The 15,511-nt window shown below is 41.3% G+C and overlaps 1 protein-coding gene across 2 annotated transcripts in view; it reads right to left on the reverse strand.

The window, feature by feature from the left end:
* Window positions 1-15,511, reverse strand: part of jak2a (Janus kinase 2a) — a 29,562-nt gene that overhangs the window by 3,982 nt on the left and 10,069 nt on the right. For both annotated transcript variants that reach the window (XM_061062186.1, XM_061062187.1), the window contains exons 2-19: window positions 14,954-15,230; window positions 12,110-12,233; window positions 11,870-11,990; window positions 10,631-10,776; window positions 9,751-10,045; window positions 9,440-9,559; window positions 9,020-9,177; window positions 8,807-8,918; window positions 7,394-7,580; window positions 6,906-7,030; window positions 3,016-3,150; window positions 2,782-2,869; window positions 2,358-2,485; window positions 2,126-2,264; window positions 1,797-1,948; window positions 1,304-1,454; window positions 1,076-1,209; window positions 165-354 (exon numbers count right to left, since the gene is read on the reverse strand). In XM_061062186.1, the coding sequence (XP_060918169.1) occupies window positions 165-354; window positions 1,076-1,209; window positions 1,304-1,454; window positions 1,797-1,948; window positions 2,126-2,264; window positions 2,358-2,485; window positions 2,782-2,869; window positions 3,016-3,150; window positions 6,906-7,030; window positions 7,394-7,580; window positions 8,807-8,918; window positions 9,020-9,177; window positions 9,440-9,559; window positions 9,751-10,045; window positions 10,631-10,776; window positions 11,870-11,990; window positions 12,110-12,233; window positions 14,954-15,206 (2,758 nt within the window). In that variant the 5' untranslated portion in view covers window positions 15,207-15,230. The remainder of the gene's footprint in view (window positions 1-164; window positions 355-1,075; window positions 1,210-1,303; window positions 1,455-1,796; window positions 1,949-2,125; window positions 2,265-2,357; window positions 2,486-2,781; window positions 2,870-3,015; window positions 3,151-6,905; window positions 7,031-7,393; window positions 7,581-8,806; window positions 8,919-9,019; window positions 9,178-9,439; window positions 9,560-9,750; window positions 10,046-10,630; window positions 10,777-11,869; window positions 11,991-12,109; window positions 12,234-14,953; window positions 15,231-15,511) is intronic.

Below are 15,511 nucleotides of genomic sequence, written 5' to 3' on the forward strand. Positions count from 1 at the left end.
TTAAATAAAGGGACATTTGTTGTTTGAACAAGCCTGTCAAAATAAAACACTTCATGCCTCTAGATCTTCCTTTAGAATTAAGGAAATTACACGGCACACTATTTATTGCGATAAAAACGTTTTTGTTGCACACATACTGTAGATATCGAGCAAAATGCTCATACCTGCACTGTAGCAGACTCCTTTGTATTGGACGATGTTTTCATGGTGGAGGGATTTGAGGATCTCGATTTCCCGCTCAAAGTCCCGGAGGTGCTCAGCTGTACTGTGCTGCAGCTTCTTCACCGCCACCACCTCCCCAGTGCTGTCCTGCAAAGGGTCGTATCTGCACATCTCCACACTGCCAAAGTTCCCCTGCAGGATAGGGCCACAGAGAAGACAGATTCGAAAGATGCATGAACAACATTTCATTTTCTAACAAAACGAATGGTTTCAACTGAATCACAGTTTTTACTCATACGTATGATTATTTTTTGGGGATCTGGGAAAGGGGTAATATGACTTTATTTCCTGTGGCACAATAGGAACACAATATTGCGGATTTTGTCCCTCACCATTTTCATTATCATTATATTTCGCAACAAAGCCAGAGTGCTATCGTTCTTGCAGCATTCCATCAGCCTTATATTTAATGATTGATTTTAAACACACCCAGACAAATTTGCTCAGGCTCAATGAGTGGGAAAGACAAACATTGAAGAGAGGGGATAGAGCTATAATCAGAGAAATTAAACTTGATTAACTGACAGTTTTGAAGGCGTTCACGTCCTTAAGCAGAAATTCACACGCCCACACTTCTGCACAGCCCAGTTGGAACTTGACAGATATTGTGTTAATCCAGCCAAGGCCACGCATCATTCTGGCTCTCGGTTTTATGATTCTGTTGCTCAGTCCAGACAGCAGAGGAGAGGGACATCCTGATTTTTATTAACACTTTTGTAAAACTCTGTAATAAGTTTGTGGTTCACATGCCTGATCAACTCGTGTCCGGGACACCTCTTGTGATGAGTCATAATCATGGACACCTGAGGACATTATCTAGATACAAATCAAATAGAGTGTGCGCATATCTTACTTTTCCCAGCTGCTTGAGAAAGATGAGGTGGCGCTCCTCAAACTGGGCCGGCTCCTGGCTCTCTGAGGCCCATGGAAAGCCAGAGCCTCTCGACCTGTTGGGCACCATGTCACTCTCGACCAGCAGCTCATAGTCTGCAACACGAAAAGGTGCAAAGTCATTTCATATAACTGATCTTCACATCTGTGTGACGGACATGGAAACTCTGACTGTGACTGCTTTTTTTACCCGGTGTGAAGAGGCTGTTAAGATCTCTGATCACTGATCTGAAGGAGGGTCGGTGTGAGGGCTCGTAGTCCATACAGCTGTTGATAAGATTTGCCAGCTCTGTCCATTTAGGAGCAGGCAGCTGATGGCGGTCCTCGTAGAACAAGTTCTTCTGCAGAGGACAGGGAGAAAATCAGAGTTTGCATATCGAATATGTTTTAGAAATGTACTGGAGCAGAGTCTTCGAAATACAAATTATGTGTTTTTCAAAAACCTTTAAATATGTGTTCATTTTAATTGAATGGGTTAGTATTAATTTAAAGATTTGTAATTCTTTGCTTTATTGCTTTTCTTTTTTTAAAGGTGAGAACTCCCATACTACCATTATGTCTGTCAGTTAATATGAAGTATGAGCTAGCAGCTGGCTAGCATGATAACATGTTTTACATGTATCCCTTTAAAACAGATTATTGTCAGTAACTAAAACATATCATTTATTGTTTGTGTCTCAGACCTTGGAGCAGTCCAAGGTGCTGAGCGGTTTGTCTCCACCACTGCAGATCTCCCAAAGGGTGGTCCCAAAGCCCCACTTGTCTGTGGCTAAACTCAGGTTTTGGACGTTTTCAATGCACTCAGGTGGCACCCATGGGATACGCTCCATCAGAACTGAAGGACGGAGAAAAGAAAAAAAGACGCACAGCGAGAATGAGATGCATGAATAGATGGACAGAAAGGAGGTACACATTTATTAATACAGCACATCCATCTTGGTGATCATCATCACAGAGGTGTGAGGTCTGTGTCTTCTCACATCAGGTCAGTGCATGCACCTGTGTTTCTCACCTTCTCTAGGCAGCACGGTGATGCTGATACCCGGGTCACTGAGTTTGATGAAGGGCATACTGCCCGTCATCCGATCCTCCTCTCTGATCAAAAGAACATTCTTAGCACAAACATTTCCATGAATGAGGTTCTTATTCTCCTGTGTGCAGAAAGAGCAGAAGTTTAAGTTAATTTAAAAAAAAAAAAATCAAAAAGCTTAAATTTTAAGTAGTTTGACTACGTTTTCTCTCACCAGATAGTGCATTGCCCAGGCTAGCTGCTTAGCCACTTCCAGCTTCCAGGTGATGTTAACACAGCTTTTATTCTTTTTCAGGTAGGTGTCCAGCGACCCAAATTTACCGTACTCCTGCACCATCATGTCTGCAATGGAGATGAGGGGACAGCTGTTTTAAGATACATTACAATGGGAAGAAAAATTTTAAAATTTGTGGATTACTGCAGCTGATTTTCTGTGACTCTTTGTTGACTTTAACTGCGGTACCCACGTAGCCCACCAGGGTGTTTTTGTTTTTGTATTCCATGTTTTTCTTTGCTCATCTAGCATTAGATTCTAAACCTTCCCTTTCTAACTGCCACCGGGGAGGATAGCCATATCAACTCTTGTGGACCATCTCTCTCCAGTTGTATGTAAGTGTGTGCGTGTGTTGTAAACTTACTGTCATCGCCACACACACACATGCCATAGTTGAGAAGTAAGTGTTTGTGCGAGTGCTGGCTCATCATGCTGGCTGCTTCATAGAAAGACTACAAGGGAGAAAATCAAACAAGAGATTTTAATAGCCTTTCTCCTCTCGTTTGGCACCAGGGTAATAAAAAAGTTTAAGAAAAAATAATGTTTTTTAATAAGAATTGACATTCTCACTCACTCAATCTGTGTTTCACACACTAACCTCTGAATAGTTGCGGTGAGCCTTGTCCAGGATCTTAATAACGACGTCTATTTGGTGTATTTCTCCGTAGTCTCCCAGCTCCTTCTTCACCCCGCAGAAGATCTTGGTGAATGTTCCTTGGCCCAAACTCTCATTCTAACAAACGAGAGATTTATTATTGTGTTATAATCTACTTTGGAAAACAGTTGGGAGTGCATTTTCTTTGCTTTCTCAGAGTCAAAGACAACATTTACTGACCAACACTATCAATCCATCCACTTAGTGTAACCCAACTAAGTACTTTCCCTGAAGAGCATTTAATTGATATAATAGTTTGGCAAACCCCTTCATGGTTCTATGATTCAAATATGAAATCAAAAATGTGCAGCTCTCAGTAAAGGCTTACATACTGTATTTTGTAGCACAATGAAAAGTCACAAGACAAATAAAGCCTTGACTGGACACACTGAACTCATTAAGCACAAACTGTTGTTTTTCTTTTATAGTATCAACTGAAGCAAAAGGAGATTTGGGGTTATGAAATGAATACCTAATGTTAAAGGTCCTGTATCTTGGTTTGATAGGTGAGAATGTTGTTATTGAAAAAAGAGACTGGTACAGTATCAGTGTAAGGTACAGCTCATTACTTACAAAAAATCAAAACAATTACAAGGAAATGTTAGAAAGCTGAACCCAAGCCCCAACGAATGTCTGGGATAGTAACAGTAAATATATGAAAAAGGGAAAAGATGACTTTTTCTCAAAGACTTAAAGGGGCAACCTCTGCTAAAAAGTGAGAGATGAACCCACTTTGTTGCAAACGAGGATGCCCTCTCTTGTCTAATGGACTTTTGGCTGGGTATGATGATTATTTTCAACTTCAGGTTCCCCCACTATGTGCTCGTCTTATTTTCGTTGTGTTGTATAAACGGGTTGCACTGTGGTGCAGTTGGTTCCCGTGTCGAGTTCTCCCTGTACACGCGTGGCTTCCCTCCGTGGACTCCAGCTTCCTCCCACAGTCCAAAGACACGCTCGTTAAGTTAATTGGTGACTCTAAAATGCCCATGAGTGTGAGTGTGACTGGTTGTTTGTCCCTGTATGTCAGCCCTGTGATTTACTGGTGACCAGTCCAGGATAAACCACGCCTCTAACCTGCTGACAGGTGGGATCGCCCCACCTGTCATCTATGTATTTTCCTGACAGACAATTACAATCACTCTAATGACACAAAAACACAGTGAGACAGAAATAGATTGGGGCCACCGAGGATAGATGTCGAGTTTTTAACCCTTCCACTGCTGCTCACTTCTCTGCAGTTTTTAGTCAGAACTGCGTCTTTCCCGAGTCTGTGTATGAGGATACAGAGGCTCTAAACGCGTGGTTTCGCGACACCTGTCAATCTGCCATAGACATTGCGGCTCCATTAAAGACCAGGCAGCAGAAAGCCAAATCAGAGCCCTGGCTGAACGAAACAACCCGCACTGCCAGACAGGATTGTCGAAAAGCTGAGCGAAAGTGGAAAAAGGACAAATTACAAGTGTCTTTTCAGACACTGAGGGACTGCTGGCGTCACTACCAATCCACTGTGAAAGAGGCTAAAAGACAATATTTTTCTGATATCGTTGTTTTAAATTGTCATAAGCCTCGTGTGCTGTTTAAAGTTATCAACTCTGTTCTGAATACACCACAGAGAGGAATTGAGTCCTCCCCTGCTGTGTGTGAGAACTTTCTTCATCACTTCATTGACAAAGTCACATCTGCCAGAGCACTTAATTCACCTCCTGCTTCTGATCCTTCAGTGTTTGTCCCCTGCTCTGCTGTGCTGGACACGTTTGAGCCTGTGACCCTGTCTTTTGTGCAGGAGATTGTGGGTCACTTGAAGCCCTCAGGCTCTCCGGATGATACTGTCCCGCCTCGTTTATTTAAGGAGGTTTTTCCCACTGTTGGGCCATCTTGTCTCTCAGTTATTAATAGCAGTCTGTCCACTGGAGTAGTCCCTGTAAATCTTAAACATGCAGTTGTGCAGCCTTTACTAAAAAAGCCTGGACTGGACCCTGCTGTTTTGGCAAATTACAGGCCTATCTCAAAATTGCCTTTCTTCTCTAAAATCTTAGAGAAGATTGTGTATTCCCAACTCATGGACTTTTTAAATCAACAAAATGTTCTAGAGATTTTCCAATCAGGTTTTAAAACTTTGCACAGCACAGAATCAGCACTTTTAAGAGTTTTTAATGACATCTTTTTAGCTACTGACTCTGGTCACTGTGTTGTCCTCGTTTGGAGCAGTGGGTGGGCATCAGTGGCACAGCACTAGAGTGGTTCAGGTCCTACCTGTCACATCGGACTTTCTGTGTCAGCCTTGATGACTCTGTGTCCTCCACTGCTCCTCTTTCATGTGGGGTACCACAGGGCTCTGTGCTTGGCCCTCTTTTATTTTCTCTTTATCTTTTACCACTTGGCTCTATTCTGAGGAAACATGGCATTTCTTTTCATTGCTATGCGGATGACAGCCAGATCTATGTCCCCCTCAAAAAGGCTGATTCGTACTCCACTAACCCACTGCAAAAATGTTTACATGACATTAAAGCTTGGATGTCGTTAAATTTTCTGAATTTTAATGAAAACAAGACAGAAGTCATGGTCTTTGGTGGCACTTCTGTGACCCTCCCCCAAGTTGATCTGGTTTCTCTGGCACAGTATCACAAGCCAGTTGTGAACAATCTGGGTGTAAAAGTGGACTCAGACCTTAAATTTGACAGCCAGATTAAAGCTGTGGTGAAGTCTAGTTTTTTCCAGTTAAGGCAGCTGGCAAAAATTAAACCAGTCCTTCAGAGACAGCAATTTGAGACAGTAATCCACGCCTTTGTGACCACTAGGCTGGACTACTGTAATGCACTGTATATGGGGGTTAGTGGGTCCTCCATTGCGCGTCTTCAACTGGTTCAAAATGCTGCTGCACGTCTTTTAACTGGCACAAGCAAGTATGAGCACATCTCACCTATTTTAGCTTCACTTCACTGGCTGCCCGTCCATTTTAGGATTCATTTTAAAATTCTTTTATTTTCTTTTAAAGCCTTAAATGGACTTGCCCCTCCTTACCTTTCTGAATTGCTGCACCCCTACATGCCTAGCCGATCTCTCAGGTCAGCTGACCAGCTGCTCCTGACAGTCCCTAAAGCTAGGCTTAAGCTCAGAGGGGACCGAGCTTTTGCTATTGCTGCTCCAAGGCTTTGGAATGGGCTGCCGCTGCACATTAGGCAGGCCTCTTCTCTATCTCGTTTTAAAACTCTTCTTAAAACCTACTTCTTTTCTTTGGCTTTTACCCCCACGTAGAGTGTTGATTTTATGTGTTTTATGTGTACACATGCATATTTTTATATATTTTTATTTATTTGTTATCTCTATTTTACTCTCTTGTGCAGCACTTTGGAAACCTTGTGTTTGTTTAAACTTGTGCTATATAAATAAAGTGGATTGGATTGGATTGGATAGAGCACGGCTGACACACTTTCACAGGTACGCCAACAATGTGGTCACACATGTCAGCAGGGACTGCTATCGACCCCAAACTACAACAGATAGATCAATAAGGATGTCTTTTTAAGAACTGTAGCAACCTTACCAACCCCGCTGCACTCTGTGTTCCTGATCTAAATAGTGGTTGACATGTTTATTTAGACACATTTATAATGGACTTTTTACCTGCAGCATTCAGCTGTGGTATCACCTTAATCAAATCTAAAAGTAAAATCTGTTCAGGGCAAGAAATTGCATACAACTGTCTCTTGATGTTGTTGCAAGCTTTTACAAAAGATCTAATACAAAACAACAATGCAGCCTTCAAAAATTGTGTATGTCAGAAGAGAGGAAATGTTAAAGCAAGATCTTATCTACGACAAGGGTTATCTTACAATGACGAGGTCCTCTTTTCGGATCTTGTGGAAGACCATCTGGCTGATGTTGTGTTTGTGGAGCGAGGGGGACAGCGGAACCTCTTCCCCTTGATTGTTTCTGAACACCAGCAGGTTCGATTTATCTGAGGAAAGACAAAAAGGTGGACAAGGACTGTGGTAAAATAAGGGTCATCGCATTAATGGGTGACCCTGTTAATTATCAAATTTAAGTCAAACTGCAACAGCTACTCATTATTTAAATGAAATTGTTTAATAAGAGGTCTTAATCATGCATATAAGCATAAAAAACATTTTGTTGTTCATTGAAAACCTGTTGGAGTAATCAATGAGTCATCAGTTTTCATCATCAACGCTATCAAATCCCCGCAGAGATCTAACGGTCACGCTGTGCGTCACAACAAATCTCAATTTCTTATTTAAGGATGAAAATGAATCTGCTGCAGTACACTCGACGTTCTAGAGTATGTATGTAACTAAACACTGACCTTTGGAGGTGGGGGGACAGCACCTGATCAGCTGGAATGTGTATCCATCAGTGCGGAGCGCCTCCTTTTGGTAGCAGTGCAGAAGTTCCCTTAGTGAGCCGAAGCTCCTCTTGGCACCGCTCAGAATGTACTCTCCCGCCTCCGTCTTCACAATCTGACAGTGTTTGTAGTCCACCATGGCTTCATACTGAAAAATCCAAAAATCAAAATAAATGATTCCATGTAGTAGAATTCAATACAGAAATTTAACACAAGTAAGCAAACATGGCTTTAGTGGCGCTGCTTTCTAATGTACTCTATGTTTCACAACTCACAAAGTGGTTCCACAGCAGCCATGTCTTGTTGAAAGTCAACACAACAAAAGAAATGCATCTGAGTGGTCATAAGAACAGACTTCTTAACCCTCTATTGAAACCACTTACAATAAACGGACAGGAGGTGGAGCAAGCGAGCTGCTTTAAGTACCCAGAGACTGTCTCAGACCAGTCTTTCACCTTTACTGAACATGTGGACTATATTTACAAAACAGCACAGCAGCGACTCCTGCTGTGTAAATTAAGGAACTCTGAAGTCAGCCAGCAGAGTTTACCAATCATTGATAAAGTGTCCTCTTCTTTAAACATTGTTTCATGGTTTGAGCCCCTTACTGTGAAAAGCAAGACAAAGCTCTCCACAGTAGTTAAACTAAAGCCAGCTCTCTTGTCACCATGACCAAGCAGTCAACAGGTCAGCAGCAATCCTTTGAGTCACTATTTTCAGCTGCTGCCTTCAGGGCAAAAGTACAAAATACCCGGTTCTATAAAAGAACACCATTCATCGCTGTTGCTACAAAATATCTCATTTAGTGATAGCCGTAAGCTGTGTTATTTAATCGAGCCTGCTACCTCAGCACTTTGTATCTTCTCAGACTTTTAATGTCATGTAGAGCACCAAGATTTCCTTTTATTGCAGCTTCTATTGTGATTATAAGTGAATGTGTTTTTCTATTTATCTTCATCTATTCTAGCATGTGAGGGAATCAATCCTCATGTCTCCCTTCAGTGGTTGAAAATAGGATAATGGGTTATATTCAGTCATTTAAATAGACAAAATTGTCATTGAAGTCTTGCATGCACGTTTTTATGACTACCTTAGTTTTAGCATATACATACTGTACAAAAACAGTTCAATGTAATGATGCAGCTGTCACTTTGACCATCTTCACCTTTATTTGAACAATTATTATTCTAAAGCCTTACATTGAACTAACACTATGCTGTGAAGGGACTTGTTGCCTTGTCGTATCAGCCGATGGCAGTGACTCTGGAAGTCTACTTTGATGCAGGCAGTAGTGTACAGCAGACTTAGTAACATGTTTAAATTGGCAGAGATTGTGTACTTCACAGTAATGATGACCCAACATTAACAACTTACTCCGACCACAAAAGACATGAAGTACTTGTCGTAGTCCCTGGGGCTGCAGCGGAGGATGTACAGGCCTTGGTGGTTACCAGAGCGACGCAGCTTGCCAATTGTGAACTCCATCCTGTGATCAGACACAGAATGTGTGTTTGTGGAGGTTCTGTGGTTAGAAGTACATGCGTAGATATGTAAAAATGTTTAACTTTGCATGTATGTGATACTCACGACACAGGTCCGTGGCAGTAGCTCTGAATGCACTGCAGGAGTCTGGGTGGAGCTACTTCTTTACACAGGTAATGATGCGCATCTGCAACAAGCCTGTAATACCCATCAACTAATGACACGAATGACAAGGCCTCCGAGAGCGAATGAAACTCCAGTTCCTTTGTGGTCAGACACAGAGAGGGAGGGAAGAAAGTAAATGGAATGTTTTGTTTCTTTTCATAACTTTTAATCAATGTAAATCACAAGGATTCAATCTATTTATGAATGCAATTTACTGTAACATATGACAATATGCACTTTATCAAATAACTTCCTTTAACTTTGTACAAACAAGTATGTGATTATTAAAACATTCCTGATATCAGCAAAGCAGAACAGAGCTTTTGGTTAACAGGAAGAAGAGTCCAGTGTTTACTGTACCAGGATCTTGTTGTCCTGTTTGGTCAGGGTTACTACACGACTCTCCACAGATCCTTCCTTGTTTGCCTGCTTGATGCTGATGTCAATCACCTCTGGGAAGTCACAGTATGTCTGCAGCTCCTGCAGTCACAAAAAGAACAAAACAGTGGTTTTCTTTTTTAAGAGATGAGGAAGCATGCACACACAAACCCTCTTGTTGTTATAGCCAATTTAAAACAACTCATACAGCTCAATCTATTGGTTATAAAACAGACATCACACTGTGCAGAATCCATTACTGAGGCAACATGAAGCCATCTTCCTCTCCTCACCTCCTCTGCCCCCGCCTCCTTTTTCCCTTTTGACCACTGGATGCCCTTGTTGCCCATGACGACGATGGTAACCTCCTCTGCCGAGAGGGCAGTGACTTGGAAGTGCTCGGAATAGAGAGTGGGCAGCAGCATCTCCAGGCTCATCAGGTATTTGAGCTTGAGGTTACACGCTGTTGCTTTGCATTCGCTGAACTGCTGGATGAATCTGCGGAAGCGGTAGCGGATCCTTTTCCGAGTCAAGATGTTATATTCCCGGATGCGGTTTTGCATGCATCTTGGCAGGAAGGACTTATAGCTATTAGTGAAGTAAGAATAGTTCAGAAGAAGGCAGAGAAGAGGGAATAAGGAACAAACAACAGAAGACAGAGAGAGGAGGGAGGAGCAAGGTTAAAAGAGTGAACACTATACAGGCTCCGTGCCGGCTGTACCTGCTGGGTTCACCTCAGGAGAATCAGTCAATAACATTTCACTTCAAGTTCATAAGAGTTGAATCAGATTCTGTTGACACCTTTTCAATAATGAATCTATCTCCATGCTAACTTTTTTCTAAAGACTCTGTTACAATGCTCTTAAATTCATGAGCTGAACCAAATATGTGCCACTAAAATAGCCTAAAACACGAGTGAAATATGAGTCCTTTTGTGTTTTCAATGACTTGAACTGTCTACCACATCGTGAAACATCTAAAAATGTTGCAGTAGAGGGGCTGCACTTTTCAATACTAAAGACAGCTACTCTGTCCTGTGAAACTTAGGGATTATTACAGAACTGTCCCCTTTTCCACTACAGAAACGTTTATTTTATTTTATGATTCTTGGTGGTAATAAGCAGATATAGACCAAATGTGTACATTCAATAATGTATACAAATATGGATATACCTGGTATCACTGCAGATGTTCACTGGTGACTGACCACTCTCTTTGGCGAGCCTCATCATGTCCAGCACCGCCATGCCCAGACATTCCTCCTGGGCTTCATGACTCACTGGAATATGAACCAATCCATTCAGGAAGTCACTGCGCCACTGGAGGAGAAAAAAGAAAACAGGATACAGAAATGACTGGGAGAGTCTGAAGAAAAAATGAATGTCTTACCAAGAACAACATGACCTAAATTCACATGTCTAAACTATACAAGGTGAGAATAAATATAACTTCAAAGGGTTTGGAATATAACTGCAGTAATTATTGGTTTTCAGACTGTTAACAATCTATTCATCCAAATTAGCATTAATCACATCTATTTTAAATAAGTAAAAGTAAGTATTGTATATATTTAATTTGCAACAAAACAAATGTATTGAATGGGCACTGATTGGCCATGCAATAAGTTTGCATGCAAAGAGAATGTGCTGGTAGTCCTCGAAGTGGACGGCTCCTACCCTTGGCTCCTTACCTACATGTTATTCTATTCGCTCTCTCCCTGGTTTCCTACTCTAACCACTGTCTCATGTACATGAAGGAGTAAAAGCCCGAAAGCAAATTTGAAAAAAACAAAAAACAAATTGTATTTGTAAAGTGGAACTTATTTCATTTAATATCTGATAAACAAGTGTTGTTGGGGCTGCTTGTAACAAACAGTCAGTAGGTCAGTCTGTTGACACCACAGACTGTATAGTCTATGGTGGTGAAACTCATAACTCATGGAGTCAATGTGGCAGCAGAGATAAAAACACAGCATAACAGAGCACAATTTCAAGATCCCACAACCATGTGCGACAGAAAAAAAAACAGACACCATTTAAAAAATTGCACAGACATATGCACTAACAGACACTGAGACACAGAGTAAAAAGAACCCTGACAAACCCATCTTCCCCCTTTGTTTTTGTTTTTTTAGCACTGACCCACATCCTGTTTTCTCAACTTACACAGCAGAAAGAGTGACATAATAGGCAGACTACCAGTCAGTCAAACAGAGAGGGAAGCATATTTTATTGCCCACCACCCAATATTTCTGCTTATCTGTTTATGGGGGGTACAAACTGTTGGTAATAGTTCTATTAGAATGCAGGTTTGCAAATGACAACCAATCCCGAAATGCAATAAAATAAAATAAAACATACAGCAGATAAGGAAGAAGAATCATTACACGAGGTGTGAGACATGAAGACTAACCTGGAAAAATTGGTAAGCCATGACACAATCATCCATCACAGGGCTTTCCCTCCCTTTGGTCATGCCACAGCGGTGGGCATACATTGAATTGCTACTGTTATACCAGCCAGGAAAATAGTATCTGCACACAAAAAGAAGACCAAAGATGATCCGAAAAGACCTAAACCCTAAAACAAAACATGGAAACATGGAAACGCTGAAACGAGGAAATAAGATTATACTTCAAATATCTCAAACTACCTGATTCTGAAATGCAGCTTCTCACTGGCTGGCTGGTCCAGTTTAAAGATGTGATTTGGAGGGAACCATATTCGGTCACTCTCCCTCATCAGGCTGAACAAGCTGCAGTACACTGGAGCAATCCCTGTAAAGAAACAGAGAAAACAATCATTGTTTACTGTCTGCAGAGAGTTTGACTCTGGAACAGGGACTCAAGTCACTTAGGGCACGGTCACACTGGCCATCTGTTCCGTGCCTAAGCACGCTTCACCACTAAAGTCCAGTTTGTTTGACCAGTGTGATCACTCCGTACCGTGCTCAAGCTCTGTACACTTCCTTGGCCATGGCACGCTTCGGATAGGTGTGCTTCGGCACGGTACAGTTCGTGCACTAGCACAAGCATGCAGGTAAACAGCGTTGACAGCCTTTATCATGAAGAAATCCAGAGTGTTCTGGCTGTATCTGACTAAAATGACTCAAAGTAAAGACACGTCCCTTTTTTTATTTTTTTCTCTAGACCGCCTGTTTGTGAACCTGCTTCATAAAAACAAAAAGCCATGAATGTGCTGTCTTACGACTTTATGTACAAGAGGTAAGGGCGCGGTCACTGGCCATCCATACCATGCTGTACCCAAGCACGATTGCCCCCCCGCAGCGCCATTCCCCCACTGGCCGGCGCGGCCCACGGTCACACGGTCACACTACACAGGACTATCCATGCTTAAGCACAATTACCTCTTGTACATAACGTCGTAATACAACACAGGCACGCTTTATGTTATTATGAAGCGTGCTCAGTTTACAAACAGGCGGACGAGAGAGAGAGAAAAGTCTGCACATCAGAGAAAAACACAGAACATGACAGCTACTTTACTGACTTTACAGCTTATTTTAAGCCATTTTAATCAGACACAGCAATAAATAAATTTAAAAAAAATTGTTTTCACACGCAAGTCCGTGCGTGAGTCCGCACGGACGCCCGCACATCGGAGAACAACACAGAGAGCATGACAGCTACTTTGTGTCTTATATTGTGTCAATTTAGTCAGATACAGCCATGAAACTCTGGATTTCTCCATAATGCTTATCGACTCAAAAGGATTGAAGCAAGAGAGTGTGCTGGAGAGAGATAGAGCTGAGGCCAGAAGAAAAACAGACACAACAGTTGACAACTTCCTGATTTGAATTTGCTGGAAAGAGAGGGCATAAAGCCAGGCTGAACACCTCTTCTGTTTAAAATAATAATAATAATAAACGTAACAAAAATAGACCCAGCTTTTCTATAAAGGAGGATAGGAGACAAATTAAACAAGAAAAAAGAAGAACAAAATGCCTTTAAGGTTAAATGCTAAAGTTCCTCAAACGACTTAATTTGGGCAGGCAAACAATGCATGTTTTTTGTTTTTTTTTATCAGTCCAAGACAATACCGCCCTCTCCATGATCAAATGATTAGTGGACATTCTCTCCTGTCATGTACCTGCTCTTTCTGCAAGGTAAATGGTTTAAGTAGTTTGTGAGTGAACACAAGGTGGAGATTAAAGTTGAAACAAAAAAATAAGAACAACATGGAATAATAAATAAACACCTAGATTAAGGGAAATGTATTCTTTCAAATATTTTTAAAAGATAATTAAGTCCCATCCCAACACTTGGCCCCCAGTGTACCGCCCCATCCCAAACCTCAGATCCAGTTAATCCTCTACTGTTATACCTTTATCCTTGACAAAAACTGTAAATGGCCGACATTTTTAAGTCTCCAAAGGATGTTTCCTTATTTAGTTTGGAGAGAGATACATATTTTGATTATTTTTAGTCAAAATGTTAAAGGTTGATTTATGAAAACAAAATAAGTTTTCCCCTGTGTGCCATCTGCATTTGAAGAATTCTTTTATCTACAGATTGTTTTAAACATTGAGTGCATCATGTCCTTTTAAGACACTGGAAACTGGAAAATGTTGTTGGTTGAAAACATAACTCAGCCCTTCCCAGGCTTTTATTCTTATCCAATCTTGACAAAAATGGCACCATACATAAAATCGAATACGTTCTTCTAGGATTTCTGCTTCACTGTCTGCATTTGATGCATCATTTCTTCCATTTGACAAGAGATTGGGGGACCCCTACTTCAGACAGGCTTTTAAAATGAAAAGCAATTAGGATTATTCAAAAAACTATCATTGCAACAACCAATATATATGAATAATGATTTTATTTAACTTGACACTTTCCAAGATTGTGATTACGTGTTCACAGTGCGTGAGTGTCTAAGTATGTTTTATTTGCAAATGTTTGTGTGTACTGAAAAAACATGTCAAAAGAAGCATTACGTTTGAGTCTTTTTAAAACTATTTTTATCTGGCCTGCTGACCCATTTAGATTGACAGTGGTTTGTTACTGTTTTCTAATAATATATAAATGCATGTTTCTTTTCTTAGCATCATGTAAAGCCCCTATTTAACTGATGTTACATAAACGTCCTTTGTTTTGTGTGTTTTAGCCAAGCAGCAGACTGAAAAATGAAGCCGATGCAGAAGTGCAAAAAACTGCAGTTTTTTTTTTTTCGTTTTTTACAGCGGAAACAAACACGTTTATAGCCTGCAATAAGACACGTAGCTGACGTGATTGACAGGCAGACGCGGTGTAACGGTTAGTCAAGAGGATTAAAACCAGCCTCAGCTCCAGCTCTCAGCCTGTCGCTAGGTTGACTGAAAGTTAGGTTGAGACAGTGTTTCCAGCATGGTGACAGTCATCGATGGGACTTCAATGCCCCCAGCAGTAGCAGATGAGTGACGTCACTCAGGCTAAGTCCATTAATATTTACAGTCTATGGTTTGGGCAGACATGAGAATCTAGTTGTGACTCACCACATGCTTTCGCCGCACTGATGCATAGTTCCTCTGCTACATACTCCCCAGCTGGAAACGTGAGGGCTCCTTCTGAACTGTTGACCTCATCCCCTTCACCACCCTTCCCTTGATAGTACAGGTGGAGAGTGAGGCAAATGGTGTCCTTGTCCTGCTTGAGCTCGAGTCCAGCCAATGGGTCAAGTTGGCCATTGTGATGTGCTGTTGGACTGGAGGTGGGTGGGTCCATGTCTGTCAGCATAATACAGGCCATGAGATGCTAAGATCCAATATCCAACTGAAAGGGGACAAAACAATAACATGAGTAAACAAGTTCAGACATTGTAATCACGGAATAAAAAATCTTCAAAGTACAAGAGAGAGCTCCATGATGGTGCTGGATGAAAAGTACGTGGACTGAAGTTTCCGTTCATCCTGTGAGGAATGTGACTGTTTAAAGGCATCAACTGGTAACCAGCGCTTACAAACTTGCACAAAAATATTCATGCAAAGTTAAAGATGGTGTTATTTGGTTGAACTAGTTCGAGTCAGTCTCTTTATTACAGATTTATTTCTGTA

Source organism: Labrus mixtus, chromosome 17 (assembly GCF_963584025.1).
Source record: "Labrus mixtus chromosome 17, fLabMix1.1, whole genome shotgun sequence".
In the NCBI taxonomy this organism is placed as follows: Eukaryota; Metazoa; Chordata; class Actinopteri; order Labriformes; family Labridae; genus Labrus; species Labrus mixtus.